The 19930-nt window shown below is 36.0% G+C and overlaps 1 protein-coding gene across 4 annotated transcripts in view; it reads right to left on the reverse strand.

Annotated features, from left to right (window-relative positions):
* Positions 1-19930, reverse strand: part of LOC145994042 (cilia- and flagella-associated protein 65-like) — an 85957-nt gene that overhangs the window by 46180 nt on the left and 19847 nt on the right. For 3 of the 4 annotated variants that reach the window (XM_083130145.1, XM_083130128.1, XM_083130133.1), the window contains exons 5-9: positions 16090-16309; positions 10145-10572; positions 7261-7531; positions 4308-4541; positions 840-1037 (exon numbers count right to left, since the gene is read on the reverse strand). In XM_083130145.1, the coding sequence (XP_082986271.1) occupies positions 840-1037; positions 4308-4541; positions 7261-7531; positions 10145-10572; positions 16090-16309 (1351 nt within the window). Of the gene's footprint in view, positions 1-839; positions 1038-4307; positions 4542-7260; positions 7532-10144; positions 10573-16089; positions 16310-18886; positions 18946-19930 lie in introns of those variants that run through there. The other variant, XM_083130139.1, reaches the window with a different exon arrangement.

Here is a 19930-nt window from a genome sequence, read left to right on the forward strand (position 1 = left end):
TTGCTTGTAGCATCCTCTTGCCTTCCCCCATAGCTAATGTAGTGTTTAACCATCACTCATCCACATTAGCCTGAAGTGGCAGAAAAGAAACGTAAAATAAAAACAGTTACCCGTGGACTTCTTGTTTAGTAGTTGGTGCTATATTTCACTTCACTGCATTCTCATGTATCCAATGTTTGTTTTAGGGGTGAAGGAACAAAGGCAGATGGTTTTGACACTCACCGTCACCTCGCTTAGCGAATAATCCAGAGTAAAATCCATTTGATACCATTCAACTTCTAAATGATACAGAAAAATGACAGTCTAAATAATGATCATTATACGAATTTTATATCATAGCACTAAATATTGTCCCCCCTCCCCCCCTGTCCAAACTTAAAAGTTCGATCCTCTCTTACTGTGGAAATTCTGTGCCAATCTAAGACTTAACATTGATATCCAATATCTGGATATTCCACCCTCAAGAGTCCTCCCAATTTAATGCTCCATCTCCCCCCAACTAGTAGAATTCCCATCATAATCTAAGACTTAACGTTGATAGTCAAGAGTTTTATAGTGTCCCCACAATAATTCACTTGACAATTTAAAACTTAATACAAACTGCCTCCCCACCCCCCCACCCCCCAAAAAAAATATTGCCTGTCCCTTAGCAGTATATGAAATGATTATTACATGTTAACGAAGTTCAACTTCTGTCCAATGCTGATTTTTTTATTCAGTGAAATTCCCATCACAAAAAAAGCAAATGAAAAAATTCCCCCAAAATTTGAATGGATGCAACCTGCCTGCGGGCACCCCTGCTTCCTAGCACAGTAAATCAAAAGAAAGCAAATCAATACCTGGTAAGTGTTCATTTCCACAGGATGGAACAAAAATGCCACAGCATGCAGCTTCTTTGGTGCAATGGCTCCTTTTGGGTTCAAACAAGATATTATCTGTTGATCGAAGTTCCTTTTCCTAAGTTCTTCTAAGGGTCCAGTGTCAATTTCATATGCTTCTGTTGCAGGACTAGAAGAGTTGTTACAAATCCACAGAAGCTAGGAAAAATCAATACATTATTAACAAATATTTGTGGAAGTGAAAGATGAACATTAAAATAACAGGGTGTCTATCAGTCAAGAAAGTCAAGAAAAAGTAAAGAAATCAAGAAGTAGGTAAAGAAGTTAATAAAAAGTCAATCAATTATGCTTGTGGTCAAGAATTTTTGCTATCACAATGACTGACGACTGATTGATTTAGTGTATTTTACTTCACTTTTCTACCCCTTTGGCTAATAGCGAAGATGAGGATGAATTGTGGTAAGATAAGATGGGTGAAGGGACAATCAAAAATATGTAGGGACAACAACACGAGCCCCACATAAAATTATACTGGCTGCGAGTTCAGATGCTCGAGCCTCACTAGTCTGCCAAATGCAGTCCAGGATGCATTATTAGATGAGGCAAGTCTAATTCCCTTGTTGAATACAGCTTCAGTTTTCATCTTAACTGGCTTTTTGGCAGGAGTTTTTCATTAAATAAATATTTATTTTATTAATTGCTAATTTCCAACTTTACCTAAGTAGGGATCATGTAAATAAAGGTTAAGAAAAACGAAGATAAAGGTATTTTGGTAGACACCCTGAATAACTGTAATAAAATGCAAGGTACATGGGTACTAACAGGTAATTTGAACACACTGTATATATTTACTTAAAAAGTGGACGTAACTGTTCTTTGATCAATATTTTAGACACCAAAATTTATTTTTTCTGAAATTTTTCATTTCGTGGCATTTTATAAATTGTGCCCATGGACTTCCGCAGGATTTTTTCCAGGGAGGGGCAAGGAAGGTATTTTTTTCCAGGGTGGGAGGGCAAACAAGGTAAATTTTCCCCAATAATAGTGTTGTTCCCTCAAAAAAAAAATTGCTTAAATTTGAATTTATCATATTCATGCAATAATTAAGACATATAATTGTGGCTGAAATGAAATTATATGTGACAAATATATAACTTTTGTTTGACTTTCATTTTCCAGGGGGGGGGGGGGCATGGCCCCCCATTCTGGACACCTGTGATTGTGCCTGTCCAGTGCAAACCAAGATCATGGAAATGCATAGCAGTGCTACCTGAGATTGAACTTGGGAAACTATTCATTGGTTTGCTATGCTAGCCTAATTTCTGCAGATTAATTCAAACTGTACTTGTCATGACTGATTTTTTATTATTATTATTCCACTGTTTTAATGCACTAGATACACACAACTGCATTATGCTGACCACTAGAATTCAGTGTTCTAAGTTAAGCCTGTCACAAACTTGTATCAAGGAAGTAAAATATAGGAATGGGATAGACTCTATCCATATCAACTGGTATAGGCAAAATTGCCAATAATTTCATCAATTTAATATTACTGTAAATATCTTGAATTTAGTGCAAGATTCCATTGTCACGTTTTAAATGAATATAAATGTACACAACACCATGGTTTTGTAAAGTTAATATAAAAATTCATAGTTCATTTTTTCAGCTAAAAACTCCTGCAGTTGCCTGATTAACCCTGTGTTAGGTACACAATTTTCTGTAACGTACTTAGGCACATGGGTGATGCTTGTCATGCCACTCTTTATCTGCCTTTAAAGCCTTTAAAGTATGAAATACTCTGGGAACTATTCTGTGTATGCATGCTTTTGTGTAGCTGAATATTCGTTATATGCCCTTGTTCTAAGCTCAGCTGTGTAGTTCTGCCCTGCTTCTAAGCAACGTAATAGTATGCATGCTTGAGTGACGGTTGCCAACCTTGTGCCTAAATACGTAACAACCGAAGCACTATCATGTTTACTTTTACTTATGTAGTTACTTACACAAACGTCTATGTCCTGCTCTTCCTCACTAACCCACATCTGGGTAACATCTGAATCTCTTGGGTGCTGTGTCTTTTAACGTTTTGACATTTTTCTTGTTACACATTTAATCATGTAGTTGGTAACTGCGACCCAAGCATGTGAATGACATTAACTTTATAATACAGGGTCCAGCAGTTAAAACTGACTGTTTTTAATAACAAATAATAAAAAAAAATCATGGAACGAAGTCAATTTAATACATGCTGTACTACATCTCCAAGCATTTAAGAAAATAGCATCAATGGCAGTTTCATGCTGTTTCTTCACAAGGACAGTTCATTTTTTGAATGACTCCTCAAGCCAGAAACTCATTCGATGTTTGCGTGATGTCGAGCTTTACGATGCCCACCTGGTGTTCTTTTCATTGATGATGCCATCTCCTAGAAGTTCCTTATCCACAGTACAATGGAATTCCGACTGGAAACATGCAGACTACGGCGAATGTTAAAGAGCCGACAGAAGGCATGCTGCGTTGCCACCACACATTCATTATGAAAAATGCCTCAACCATAAAAATCACTTTCTTGTGCTGAACACTGCTCCATGCTGACTGAAATGCTTTGAAATAATAAACAGCTGAATGTTGTTACTTCAAGCAACTTTTGTTCACTGTTGATTTAAAAACCGCCGGATTCAGTTGCTGTGCCTCAGAGGTGTGCTATTCAAACAATGAACTGTCCTTGTCAAAAAAAAACCTGCATGAAACTGCCACTCAAGCTATTTTCCTAAAATGCTTTGAGATATAGAACAACATGGTGGGGGGCTGGCGCCTGAATTATATTAATTTTTTTCTACCCCTGAATATCAGTGTTTTATATCAGTACTCTGTTGCACAATAGTCCTTTGAAGACTAAAATGTGCCTACTAACTTTTCCTTATGATTTGACACACACAGCATATGTACCAAATGGAATTTCAGCAAAAATGCAGGCTTGACCAGGATTCGAACCTCGGTCTCTGGCAACTCTATGCTGGGAGAAACTAGGCACTGTTCACGTCATCAGTGTTTCAAAGAATCAAAATGCTTGGTAGCTCAGTTGGTAGAGCAATGACACGGTATGCCAGAGACCAGTGTTCAATTCTTGATCAAGCATTAATTTCTACATGGTGGCTTTTTGTTGAGTGACGTATTGTCACCAAACCAAGTATCACCACTGTTTAATACAGGAACTCACTAGATCTTTTTCAGTAGCTACCCAATTGTCCTCATGATCTTGGGTCCAATCCAAAATTTTGAAGTCCCCACCGGGAATGAAACCATGACCACTTGCACCAAAAGCTAGAGTCTTGATTATTTGGCTGCACATTGATTCTTTTGTAGAACCATCAAGACTGGTAAAATTGATCTCAATTTTCACACTGATTTACATTTTGATTTGTTACATGATACATTATAGCAACTAAACACAAGCCTACTCACCTGGCAAACTGGTCTTAGTTCTCCGATATATGTACTTCTGAAATTAACTTCAGGAAAGATCCTTTCAGTAAGATAAAGTCCTTCAATGGCAAGGTCATTTCCTTTGGATTTATTGGTTGTAAAGTGGCCAATAAGCTTCATGGTATGCTTGTGAACTTTGAGAGTCATTGATAATGAATATTCACCTGCTGCCTTGTAAAATACTCTGCATGTTAGAAGTTGCTCTTCAAAAGGCTAAAAATAAAAGTTTTATCACATGTAAAAAATTATTATTTGCAAGAAAACTTGACTGTTATGTATCATGAGTACGTTGACACAGTGACTACTTTAACACAATAAAAAAATCAATTATTTTAAGAACTTCAAGGCTAAAATTTTTATGTGGTGTTATCTATACCGCTTTTGGTATATCCTGTCACGTTCTCCATGCTTGCTGGTCGTTGATTTTTTTTCCTCGTTTCTCATTGGCACAGGAACTGTCGAGCGATCACTAGCACGGGAAACTTGACAGGTTGTAAGAAACGTGGTATAAACCAGAAAGGCAGAAAGTAACACTGCTTTAGAATATAAAAAAATCTCAGCAGCTGATAATATTACAGAGGCATCACATTTTGGGTTGAGCTGATAGCAATACTAATATGCAGTACCTCAGCTATGTGTAAGGTTTGCAGCTGCTGAGGGAGTTGGCAACCAAAAAATTTAATGAAATCTATTGCAAAGAGGAAGGTATTACAGATCTTAAGAATTATTATAATAATGCAAAGAGTACTTGCATTACATCTTTGCTGTTGCTTATTTTCAATGCACAGTATAGACCATCCTTCAAAAGCCAAACAAAACTAGAAATAAAATAATAGGACTGACCCAATACCGATGCCAATGTATCGGTATCGGAAAGTATCGGTTGGAATTCATCTACTGATACCAGATGATACTTTTCCGTCATATTTGTCTCTCACGGAGTCCGCAAATATGCTGCTATAGTTTCACAGTGTGTAATTACAATGGAAATTATGCAAAATTCAAACTTTCCTTTTATATTCCAAACATTTTGCACGAAAAACTCAATTATTTTATACATAACGAGTATCGGTAGTGGGAATTGGTAAGAGCATTGGCATCAGAATCGGTATTGGTTCAAATTGGTATCGGCTCAACCCTATAAAATACCCATAAATAGAAGAAAACATAATTCTAGCATACACTACACCATGAAGTTCTGCCATCTGTTGACAGTTCTGTAGCTTCCAAGAATACCTTTCATGGTGCTCAGTGTGCACTAATTGTCTTTATTTATTTTATTTTAATAAACCGTTAACAAACCTCTCTTCCTCCATAATAATGTAAGCACAGTAACCCCCCCCCCCTAAGTTACATAAGCAACGCATTCCGTAAACCTTTATTTTGAATTTTGAATGTTACGTAAGTCGAATTTTTAAATTGCTTACGTGTAACTTCATAAGAAACTGCAATATTTATTATTATTATATGTATGTATGTATATATATGTATATTATTTACACAGTATTATTTTATAAATGAAACAACATGCAGCAGTATTTACTCGGATAGATATAAACTATAAAAGTATGAAAAATATGTAAAAGAATATAAAAACAAACTGAAATCACACTTTTCAAGTAGAAAAAATGTCTTGTGACAGCTCCGTACAGTTATTACGTAACTGTGAATTTATGTAAGTCTGTATGCATAAGGAAAGGTAAAGGTAAAGATCCCCGTGTATATAGCACCATGCCATGAAGGCACATTTAGGGGATGTGGGGGTAGGGCCCCATACATTCTGAATTTAGGCCATTTTTTGGAGGTGGTGTGATCAGCACCACATTCCAGCCACCTTTACCACCCAGGATTGTCCTCAGGTACCCAGTGATTCGAAGGTGGGTGAGCCCCAGAGTTGTTTTATGAGGGGACAAGCCTGGAAAAATTCCGACCTTAGATCACCCACCCTGGGAATCGAATCTGGGTCTCTGCAAGGCCCCTGCAGCTCCTCTAAGTATACATACTCACTAAAAAATTATCCTCATGGTTCCAATGGAATACTTGTACTCAAATTGTTATAATGATCTATCATCAGTACCCGTGGGAATCAGTAAGCATATTTTCATTGGTTACCAGTGATTTTGGTTCACCTCTACTTGGATGAACAGTGAGAGAAAGTAAAAGTTGGAAGTGACGAAAAATTTGCAGATCCCTGGTTCCAAATATAGTGCACTCGCATCCAATATTACATAGGACCTGGATCTAGCAATCTCTAGTAAAACACACAAAAAAATAAAACTACCTGACTGGATCTTTTTATGGAGCAAACAATTCAGATATATTAAATGGCACTTTGCCTATAATGCTGTCCTAAACATGGTTCACAGGGATGGACAAAAAAAATTGGATGCACGTTATCCAGTTCCAAAAATATCCAGATCTGGCAATAATCAGGTTCCTGTACCTGGAACTGAAGATCAGGTTCCCTGGACTAAAACTCGGGCACCTGAATCCAGAACAAAAAATCAGGTCCTGGGTCCAGAATCCAAAATTAAGTATCCAGATCTGCACACCCCTAGTAAAAATACACAAACATTAAAACTATCTGAATGGATATTTTATGGAGTAAATAATTCAAATACATTAAATGCCACTTTGCCTGTACAGTAAAGGTTAATATCTAAGCATCTAAGCCATCTAGGATGGCCAAAAAGTTTTGGATCCAGCTTATCCAGTTGCACAAATATCCAGAGCTAGAAAAAAAAATGGGTACCTGGATCTGAAACTGAAAATCAGGTACCTGGGTCCAGAAAAAAAATTGAGTGTCTGGATCTGGACACCTCTAGTAAAAATACATGAAAATGAAACTAAATACACTGATATTTTAATCTCTATCTCTATGAATATTTTATGGAATAAACAATTCAGACACATTAAATGCCACTTTTCTTACCTCCAGCTCTCCTGAACTTGGTTCACAGGTGAATAATCCTCTATGATTGCATAACTGTATTTTCTTTCTCAGAGAAATATGTGAATTATCAGCAACTGTTGGGCAGTCACAGTCAAAACACTGTTGCAACAACCATGAGACTGGCAATTCAGAAGCATTCTGTATCACCATATAGTACACAAAGGGTGGACTTCCTTCTTCATTATCAGGGAACATCATGTGAACAGCTTCATACAACTTTGGTGGAAAAGTTCTTTGCATTTTATTCAGCCTATAGGAGGAAAAACTAAAGCTGTACACCAATGGTAAAACAGAAGTTACAATTGCAAGATGTAATTTTTAAACTTGTAGAGTTCATTTAAATTCATGCCACAACTCTGGATGAATTCACTTGTTACACTTTCAAGAAAAATTATTTTATAACAGCCTTTCGTAAAGTAAAATCAATAGGTGAATAAAATAGTTTTCCTTAAAAGACACATGGCATTATTATGTACTTGTGTAAGAAGAGTTGTAAAGCATACTTTATGCACACAATCTTGTTAAAAATAACACAAAACACACAACAGCATGATAAAAAACACTTTAAGAGTTTGTCCAAGCTATCGATTCTATCTTCGAATCATCAGGGCTGGTTGAGAGACAATGAAAGGGATGTGGTTGAAGTTCTGATGACACTACTCGATGTGTCTGTCCTAACCTAACCAGAAGCTGTCTTTCAACCAGCCCTGATGATGATTCCGAGATGGAATAGAAAGCTTGGACAAACTCTTAAAGTGTTTGTGTGTTTTGTATTGCTTTTAACCAGTATGTTGTAAGCATGTGATGCCGTAAGAAGTTTTTTACTGTCATATTTTTATATACTTCATTAGTTGGCCTCTTTGATGTAATGGTCAGTGCCATGGGCCACAGGCTCAAATCCTGTTCAAGGTTGTTTGTCACATCATCAATTTCATCTGCTCATCATTCGTCGTCATCATCACAATTAACTAAAGAGATTAACCAAAACAGATAATAAGAGAGTTAATGCAATTAAATATATATTGCATCATTCAGAGCATAGAAGTAGCTTTATTATCTCAAAGATAAATCCATAGGATGGGGGAATGAGGAACATTAATAACAAAAAATTAATTCCAATGAATATGGAAGCAGTGACCACTGAAAATAATAGAAACAGAACCAGGAAAAATCTAGATGCAGAGGAAAAGTAAGTGCTGCGCAGGAAAGGTAAGTATGTTTTACCCGTTTTAATATTCCATGCAATTTATACCACAATACTCAAAGATGATTATTTAATAATGAAGCTAAAATTTGGCCTGACAACACAAAAGCACATATTCGACACCATGATTGCAGCAATGATGATACAAAAATTAAGTAAAGAGGGGGAAGAGGGTGGTGCTGGCAGGCAAACTCTAAAGCTCACACACATTACACTATGTGCGAAACATTATCCTGTTGTATAATGTATCCCCCAGTAGTTAATGTTTTCAGCAGGAAAGATGAGTTAATTAGGAAAACATATTAATGAATACAGATAAAAATATACAGGGTGGCTCAAAAGAATGGGGAAATTTTGGAAAGGAGATTAAACATTTAGTGGAGCCAGTGAATAGTACAGAGTATGCCATTGTTGAATTTCATACCCTTTAAGTTATTTTTTGAAGATAACATCCGACAGATGACTTCTCTGCGAAGATATTCCTGCATTCTGTGAGAGACAATGTGCATGACGCGACGTAACTTTGCAACAGGAATCCTTGCAATTTTCTCTCGTATTCTTGCCTTTAGTTCTTCTGTCGTAGCAGGTCGAGTATGGTAACCTCGCTCTTAAGATGACCTCACAAGAAGAACTACCATGCTGTGAGGTCAGGTGATCTTGGGAGACATAGAATGTTGCCATTTCTTGAAATGACACAGTTGACCGCAAAGGCACGCAGCACACCACTCCACTGCTCCATAATTACTAAGTGGCAAGATGATGTGAGCAGCATTGTATATGCCATTCAGTGTTACCAACCTCCCAGGGTTGCCAGGACACAATTCAAAATTTCCTGTTTTTTTGAGTCAACCTTTATAACATCGACATTAGCATCTAAGAAATCTGGGGTGAATCACAGCTTGGTAGATCAATGGTAGAGTATTTGTACAAAATACCAATGAACTAGGTTTGATCCCTGATTAATGCTAAAATTTTCACAAACTTTTTAATAAATTAATATGATGGATGAGAATTTGTAGCAAAATGTTCTGGTTAATTTGCAAATGTATAAAGAAGGAATGAAACAACATGATTTTCATGGACATTTATATACAATTTACCTGTAATAACGTTCTACCTATCTGATATAAAATTGCAAATGTTCAATAAATAACCTGAATGGTTCATTGACCTACTTAATTAATGAATGTAAATAGGTGACTTCATTAGGTTCTTGAGTTACAAAAAGTACCAGCGTGTGTAGACATTTTGTCCATGCATTATACCTTCGAGTACATAAAAACGATGACAGAATTGTCCACAAAATTTAATATTTCTTAAATGTGGGTTTTCCCAAAACATTACATCAAAAATTGTGTTTATGTGCTTGTAAAAACCTTAAACTACAAGAGAAATAATTCTATAATGTGACCACTACATACATAGAAGGAAAACTATATTTTATAGTCAACAAAAAGTTAATGTAATGACTTGGATTCATTTTGTATAGCGTAAATTCTGACCTTAAGATCACCCAACCCAGGAATCAAACCCAGGTCTCTCATGTGGCAGACAGATCCCTACCAACTAGACAACCACGGCTCCCTCGATAGTGACACGGTACCAAATATACTTTCCCATCCCTGATATAACATATATAACCCAGCCCCCAACACTTACCTATTGATACCAAGCATTTTCCAAAGGACAAACTTGGAACTGTGATGAGAGAATTCCGAACACTGTATATCTTTCACCTTCAGCTGAGGGTAGGTTACAAAGTACTTCAACGTAAAAATCGGCACAAGAGAGCTGGCTTGACGCATGGATGAAACTTTGTTCATCATGATGTAGCATATGAAAAATTCATGTATTCCGATATCGCTTGGGCGAATGTTCACTCTCACCATCATACTTCCGCCACTTTGCAAATCACCCGAGCTGGGATGCAGTTGGACATCCTTGCACACCTTGCTCTCCAACATTGATGGACACACACATTTCAACATGAAAATAGCTCTGCATTTTCCATTGTTTTCAATTTTAATTTCGTCAGTATTACTGTCGCCATATCTTAGTGAGCCCACATCAATCATGTCTGGAACAGCCTGTAAGATTGCAAAAAATACGACCTTGAAGTAGGTGTAATCCTTCTACACTACACACATTATTTACACACATATTTACTGAGCAATCTACAAGAATCTTAGTAAAGATGTGGATAGATTCAGACAGAGAGCAATAGGGCCCCATCTCATCCCGAGATGTATAAAACTAGCAATAAGTCATGACTTGGGCCTGGATAATTAATGTAATTACATGATGTTAACATTTTTAGATCAAACCGAGCCTAAAAACATGATTTTAAATGAATTCATATTTACATATTTCATATCAAATACACATATATACACAGTGGGATATTCAGTGGAACCTCCATTTTGTTTTTCAGGGGACCAGACTGAAAAAACCTAAAATGCCAGAAACTGTAAAATCAAGAAAAATTTTATAACAATTTGCTAATTCGGTACCATCAAGATAAAATGTACAACGCTCCTTCAATATATAACCGGAAATATGTTTTAACAAATATTTATTACAAGCACCAAAAGAGCTACAGTACTGTTTCAACATAGTCCCCCCCCCCCCCCCCCAGTTCAATGCACCTATGCCAGCACTTAATAAGGGTACTAATTCCACAGGGAAAAAAATATTTTGGACGCGTGCATAACCACTCATGTACCGCTGACTGGACTTCGTCGTCATTCTGGAACCTCGATCCACTTAGTGCATCTTTCAGTGTGCCAAAGGTGTGGAAATTTGAAGGTGCGAGATTGGGTGAATATGGAGGGTGGGGTAAGCACTCAAACTTTAGGTCTTCGATGGTAGACAATGTGATATTGGCAGTGTGTGGTCTTGCATTGTCATGGAGCAAAAGCACACCAGTGGACACCAGACAACAGTCTTTTCTGCAGAATGGCTGGTTTCAAATTTTCGTGAAAAAGTTTGGAGTAGGTGTAGGTGTAACTGTTTACATTATGACCTCTGGGCATGTAATTTCACTGACACTAATATGCCTGTTCCTCCGTATCAAATCCTCCACTTGTGCAAGGTTGATTTCTGTGACTGCAGTGACAAGAGCAACCTGGACGCAGAGAATCTTCAACACTGGTTATGCTCTGATTAAACTTCTCAGCCCACTTGTACACTTGTAATCGCCTCATACAGTTGTCACCCATGATGGCCACTCTAGAACTAACTAACTAACTAACTCTCTAGCCTTCTTAAACCCGAAGGTTCATGGCTGAAGCAACACATCTGTCCCTATCTTGAGCAAGATCTATATACTCTTTTCCATCCCTACCAATTTCCTTTAGGTCCATCTCAACGTTGTGCCTCCATCTTCGTCTTGGCCTTCCTACAGGTCTCCCACCATCAGGCTTCCCAACAAGAATCCTGTAAACTCATCTATCCTCTCCCATTCATGCCATATAGCTTGCCCACCTAAGTTTTCTTGATTTAATTATTCTAATAATATCTGGACATGAATACAAATTATGTAACCTTCTCCACTCAGCTGTCTCCTCATCCCTTTTAGGTCCAAAGATTTTCCTAAGGATTTCATTTTCAAATACTCTCAATTTATGTTCCTCTTTCAATGTAAGGGACCAAGTCTCACACCCATATAATACTACAGGCAAAATTACTGTTTTGTATATTTTAACTTTTAGTTTCTTAGATATTAAACAAGAAGACAAAAGTTTATGAAGAGAGAAAAGAAGTAACATGCATTTCCTGAATTAAGCCTACTTTTTATTTCCTCTTAATATAATTTTCATTTGTTAATATTACTCCTAAGTATTTGAATTTGGAAACTGGTTCAAACGAGTTGTTATCAATAATTAGATTTTGATTATTACCTAACACTTGGTTTTGGCCTGTAAGCATATATTTAGTTTTCTCTTTGTTAACTTCCAAACCTATCTCTTTAGGAGTTTTGAAAAATATTTTAGCATTATTCTTAATTGTGTTTATATTATAATAAGTCTACATCATCTGCATATGTTAACAACTGAGTCACACCATTTAATTTTAGTCCTTCCTTAGTTTCTTTTACCTTCCTAGCAGCATATTCTACGGCAAAATTAAAGAGCAATGGAGATAATGCATCTCCTTGTTTTAACCCATCATGAATTGTAAATATGTGAGACACATTAATACCCACACAAATTTTACTTTCTGTTTCACTGGTGCATACTTTTATCATACTAACAACCTTCTTAGGTATTCCAAACTCTACTAATATATTATATAATTTATCTCTTTTGACCGAATCATATGCTTTTTTGAAATCAATGAATAGCTGATGGACATTTTGATTATATTCCCACTTTCTCTCAAGTGTCTGTCTGATGTGAAAAATTTGATCTGTAGTTGATCTGTTACGTTTAAATCCACATTGATAATCACCTAAAATTTCATTAGCATATGAGGTTAGTCTTGTTAAAAGAATGTTAGATAATATTTTATATGTTGTTGAGAGTAGAGAAATTCCACGGTAATTATTGCAGTTCATTTTATCACCTTTTTTAAGCACAGGAACAATTATGGATTCTTTCCACTGTTGAGGGATTTCTTTCTTATTCCATATTAAACAAATTAATTTATGAATTTGACATATTAACGAATTTACACCATATTTAATTAACTCAGCTGGTATTAAATCAATGCCAGGTGCTTTATTATTCTTTAGCCTTTTAATAGCATCTTTAACTTCAGTCAAGTTAGGTTCTGGAACTAAAGGTTCTGCTGTGTGTACTTCATTTACTTCTGATTTATCTCCTACATGAACATTTAAAATGTCATTAAAGTAGTTCTTCCATCTATTTAGAATATGGCTTGGGTCAGCTAGAAAATCACCATCTATATATTTTATCAAGTTTACTTTAGGTTGCCATCCCTTTCGAAATTCATTTACACCTTTATATAAATCTCTGATATTTTTGTTTTTGCTGTGTGTTTCAATTTTGTTAATTTTGCTTTTCAAGCAATCTCTTTTTTTACTTCTAAACGTGTGGTTAACTTCTCGCATTATTCTATTATAATTGCTTAGATTTGTATCATCAGAGGTATTTAATCACCTAAGTCTAGCCTGATTTCTTATCTCTACTAGATTATGACATTCATTATCAAACCATGGCTTACTTTTTCTTGGTTTATGGTATCTTATACTTTCTTTATCATGGCCACTCTAGAACCATGATAAAATTAAAGTGTAATTCCCGGTTTTCAAGGGAAACTTTTCAAAAATTCAAGGGTACAGGCAGATGCTTTCTCAGTTTCAAATGTGCATATTACAACCTCTTACCACCCACACACATATACACAAATATATTAAAAATATAAAAGGTATGTGTGATTCCAATGTATCAAAAAATTCTAATTCAATTAAACTGTGTATATATGTATATTTAAAATATTTAATTTAAGGTGCAGGGTTTACATTTGCCATTTCCCATACTTAGACTCGCTACAAACATGTCATAAATGTTACGGTGTATATACCAATCTACGACTTGACCTCATGTGATTCCTTCATGTGGGGTTTTGTCAAGGATCACGCTTACGAACCACCACTTCCAACAACATTGGATGACCTGTGTGCCCGCATCACAGCAGCCATTGCTGATATTGACCGAAACATGCTACACAAGGTTTGACAGGAGATAGACTATCGGCTTGATGTGTGCTGTGTTATGCGAGGTGCTCACATAGAACACTTGTGATTTGTTTGAAAAAAACTTTGACAGTTTACCTTTCTTAGCACATGTCTCACAATGACATATGTTTATTAGATTTCACAGAATAAATTTCTGTAATCGGGTCCATCATTTTGACTTACCCTGTATACTTTCGGCAAAAAATTATTTCTAAAATTATTGCATAGTTCTATCCAATGGCATGGAGGAAAATCCGAACCCATCACTAAACGTTCCAGAAAGTACCCGCCATCATCTGTCCAAAGAATATTATTCCCCTGCCACGTCCCTGTGTCGAAACACGCCAGCTGAAACCCAGTTATCCAGGTTGGGACAAACAAAAGTCTAAAGTTGGAAAGGAAAAGGGGATTAACCCAGGTATTTGAATTTCCAGGAATATGCTACTTACTATGTCTGCAATACGTCCACCACGTGGGCGATGACTACTTTTTAAAAAAATAAATGTTTAAGGCAAGGAGGGACAATTTCCCCTAGGTCTTTCTCGATGGGGCAGCTGCTGATCACTGTTGCCAACTTTGCACTTTTGGAGCCAGATCTGGCTCTTTCGTGCACTCGTTTGACTGTGAACTGTGGCACCCGCCCTCTGCCCCACTATGATGCCACCACTGGCTCCGGCCCATAAATACCAACTTTTGCCATGAGTGTACATTTTGCACGTGATGTGATATTCGTATAGCTATAGGCTGCGTCACCCACCTCTTCTTTCCTCCCCATGTATTTTTATATATAGCGCTGTGGCTAAGATGAAGATGACAATTTTGTTATCCGGGAACCCTTTATTTTCGATTTTATATTAACATCATTGGATTATTGAGATGGGTGATGCCGCCAAATCTAGGCAGTGAAAACTAAGAATAAATTGCCATCACTTTAAAGCTAACGGTAATAGCAGCACCCTCACCCCTCCGACAACTAAAATTACCCTAGTAGGCACTTTATGCAGCCTCCGTTAATCTAGCACCTTGAAAGTTCTTTTTAGCTATATTAATGGTGAAATTTAGCTCTATTATGCACATCAGGTTTGGCAACACTGCCAGGATGGCCGTAGGAGGCAAGGAGAAATGCACTAGGCTTATGGGACCATTATTTTATTGGTTCTCTCGGGAATATCAAACATCCGATGACGTAGAAAAGTACATGGACGGAAAAAGGACACGTTGAACTATGTCATATAATAGGAAAAGTCGAAACTCCCATTTGATGAGCCATAACTTGAAGTTGATGTTCCATAAGGAATACATGGGATTCAGTAAATACTAATTCATCATATTTTTCAAAAATCGTATAAGGCTTAATAATCAACTTGGAAACTGCTTCCACTTGCCACATGGGGAGAAATTCATACTCTTCATTTCTGGCGGAGATCTTTTTAGTAGCATTGCTCATTCCGACGATATTGGAATAAATGCATGCCTGGTGCGTAATTGTCCCTCTTCGCCTTAAATATGCAACTTCTTTTGCACACAGTCACCTTGAAACACACATTTATTAAGGAGTTCAATGAACCATTACGGTTCTTCAAGGACCATTTGGAATTTTATATCAGATCGACAGAATATCGGTTATTGCTATCAAATTTTATATCAGTACTTTATTGGTATCGGCCAAAAATTCTTATCGGCCCATCTCTAATATGTAATATTGACCAAGTGTTTGATGTTAGTAACTTATGCATGCAGAGGAACTTCTATTATACATTTTCCAAGCGACTGTAGCTAAAGAACTTATAAAAATTCTATATTGTTACATACCTAATTCATAATAATTTATGTGAACTTTCGGGTGGTGTGCGATCCTATTGGGTATATAACAGATAATATACACACAGTAAAAAACAATTCTTACCAATAAGGATGCTTGTACAACAGTACAGGTTATTGGAATTGGAAAATCCAAAGTCTTGGAACCATACGACACTTCAACCTTTACTACTTGTGAGAATGTTCCTTCGCAGACTGGCCTGTACGACCACATGATATAAACAATTTGATTTGGTTCAATAACTCCTGACTGAGGCAAAACAAAGATGTTCAGTTGGTCGTCTATTGGCACTTGCAAGCTGTATCTAAAGAATAAACACACATAATTATTTTGTTTTTCATCATTATGGAATAAAGTTACTAATGAACTAACATTCAAACAGTAACATGTTATTCTTTGTAAGAAATAGGTTCATTTGAGCTATCATTTTCTTAGTATTTTCATTCCATTTCTATCCACACCATAAATTATAATGTTCACACAGTAAAACACAATAGTAATATCAATGGATAAGTTATAAGGTGATATAACACAGAGTAAAAAGCAATAGTAATACCAATGGATACAAAGTACAGGAATATGATGATTGTTCAGTATGAAAAATGCTAATTTGGAATTAAAATATGGAAAATATAAAAATCATACATTCGGGAGGAAAAAATAACCAGTATAATAAATAATAAAAATCTACAGTGTGTTTCAAAAGTCACGTAACCCAAACTTTGATAGCTTATAACATTAAAACTGTAAGCGATATTTACACCTGTTTTTCTGTGATATTTTTCAATGCTCAACATTATCAGATTAAACCATACAGGAAATTCTATAAATTAATAAGTGGAAGTCAGTTTAACATTTCTCCAGAATGATACTTTTGGGGGAGAAACATATGAGTAAGAAATTATCGAAGTGTCATAATTAGACTTCAGATATTTGATGCCATGTTAATCTGTGATTTACGATGAATGTGGATTATGTGCAGCATTTGATGGGTTTGGAACTGGCGATTATATGGGTCAAGTGAATAAGTGCCATTTCACCTTAGTTTGCAACACTAGTAGGTCAAAATTTTATCAACAGTTGGAGGCAACATGTGGCTAAGAATTGGCCACACATTTACATGAAAAATAATAAATCATAATATATTTTTTAAGCAATAAAGAAATATGTCAATGGATGAGACATTGTAATGTAGAAAACCCAGAGTAACCCATCTCTTACTGTCTTTATGTTACAAGCGATTAAATTTTGGATTGTGCAACTTTTGAAACACACTGTATGATGAAATTCTTGAAGAAGACTGTGACTGATATGTAACACCAAGAACTCAACAAAACATGTTCTTTGTACACACATGTAACTCAGCCAAAGAAAGAACCCTATAAAATTCAAGCCTGAGAACATTTCTTCTGCACAGAATATGTGAGGCACACACAGGTTACAGACAATAGGTTTACCTGACAATAGTTTGCAAATAATCGCACAAGCTAAGTCTAAATTAGAAGATAATTTTGGAAATCTCTCATATTCCTACATTTCAACCACCAAAAACATACAAGTAATTACAGAAAATGATCCTAATTACAAAAAACATCATTGCCTGAAATACTTTATAACATAGTGTCTTCTGCATAATCTGAAATCATAGTAGTTCCTCTGAAGTTGTAATAACTAATTTAGTTATCTCCTAACTCCCTGAAATACATAAATCTGAAGGTGTTTATTGTTGCAGACATTTCATCTTTGTCCTGGCCTTCCTACAGGTTGTCATACAACCAGGTTTACCAACAAGGATCCTTATTCCCTCCCATCATGGGTTACATGGTATACGCAATGAAGTCTTCTTGATTTACCAGTGATTAATGTAATAAGAGCACGGGATGAATATAGATTACACTGGGGAACAGTGAAATTGCGGCACAGTGTTTGAGAGCTAAATTAGGGCAATTTCATGCTGCTGAATAATGATATAATAATATATTTCCTGAATTGGCTCTAATTTATGAAATAAATGCAACTAAACCAAAATGGCGGAAACATAAGACATACATATAAATGAACTTCCAACAACAATTTAATATTTCTTTTTGTGATTACAATCATTATTATAAAAATAAATTTATATAGGCCTATGATCAAAATAATTAAGAAAATATGTACACAATGAAGTAACAAACTATGTGAAACGTTTTCTATACGATTTCCTGCTGTATTGCTTTTGAGGACAATCCCTCTGTAAGCTCCAACAGTAGTCGGCCATCACGTGGCGATCCCACCGTCCCTGGTACCTTTCTTCCATTATCCTTATATCCTGATGGAACCTTTCTCCCCGTTCTTCACTAAATCACCAACGTTCTCAGGGAATCTGTCAATGTGGCTGTGTAGAAAATGTATCTTCACACTCATATTAGCTCCCAATTTCTAAAAATTTTTCAACATATTTCCAAATATATCGGAGTACTTTTCTGCTCTGTGATTCCCCAAAAAGTTTTTGACGACGGACACAAAGCTCAGTCAGGCCTCAGATTCGATGTAAGACATGTAAGTTGTAAAATTGGCATCATTTATGAGTACAAATTTGTGGTGGTCCGTCAAAGATTCCTGCCTTCAATTTTTCAATACTTAGTCCTGGAAAAGTGTGGCATATATATTTGAAACAATCACCACTTGTAGCTAAGGCCTTGATAAACTGTTTTATCAACCCAAGTTTAATATGCAGTGGCGGAAGGATGATTTTGTCCCTATCTATCAGCGGTTCATGAATTATATTAGCTTTTCCCACTAATATTTTCCCGTGGGGGCCAAACTTTTATCGTCCAATGCTTTTCTCTAGCACGACTATCCCACAAACATAGGAAACAGGGATACTTTGTGTACCCACTTTGCTGTCCTAGTAAAAAAAATCACCATCTTCAAATCCACACACACGAGCCACTTATGTTCAGCATATTCAGTTATTTTCTAAAACCATTTTTATGTTTTGGTATTCTTCCTTAAGGTTTGTTGAGTGTCCGATATATTGCCTAGCGATGCTTCATAAGTTGCCTAGCAACAATTTACAAATAAATAAATAAGTTTATTATGGGAATTTCAGCCCATTATCAAATTTTCATATTACCGAGAAAAGCGTAGAGTAATTTTACCTCCTATATTTTCGATGGTGTGTTTATTTTTATAACTGGAGTCAATTCAACTGAACCAATCATACAATTGGCAATAATAGCTGTTTTGTGTGCTGAAACTGTTATTAAACTTTATGCCGCAAAATAAAATCTTTTTTTTGTTCCCCAGTGTTATCCAATCCAGTATTGCTAACATTCTCCACTCTCTACTCTTTTTTCTTATCTTGACGATGAGGATGCAACATCCTCAAAATCTTGATAGCTTGTTTGTTTGAGTTTTGTTTTAATTTCACTTTATGCACAGAAAGGCTAAACGAGACTAGACAATTTAAAGTGGGATCTGAACAAATATGTGCCTCCACTGGGTATCGAACCCGGGACCCTTTGATTACAAGGCGATGCTGTTACCACAATGGTATCAGGGAGGCCTTACTGTTCAGGTAAGAATATATTTTTATCATTTGTAGATGACTCAACATCAAATAAAATAAATGGAACACAACAAAATGTATTAAAAGTTTGAATGTTTTCCAGTTCAGCACTAATAAAATAAGTGAATATATGAAGGAAGATTAAAAAGCTCTAAAAGAACTCGAGAGTGCATCTTACTAAATAAAAACATGTATCTGAAAAGATTCAATAGGATATAGTGTTCAGACATTTTGCAGCTGATTTAACCTTTCCCTATTTATTCCTCGATGTCATTGCAAAACTTGTGAATCATTGGATGATAGCAATTTTTATTGTGGGATAGTTATTTTAATTTGATTTTTGTTATTAGCATCACTTTTCTACCTCTTTTG

Source organism: Lepisma saccharinum, chromosome 1, assembly GCF_977018435.1.
Source record: "Lepisma saccharinum chromosome 1, izLepSacc3.1, whole genome shotgun sequence".
Classification (NCBI taxonomy): domain Eukaryota; kingdom Metazoa; phylum Arthropoda; class Insecta; order Zygentoma; family Lepismatidae; genus Lepisma; species Lepisma saccharinum.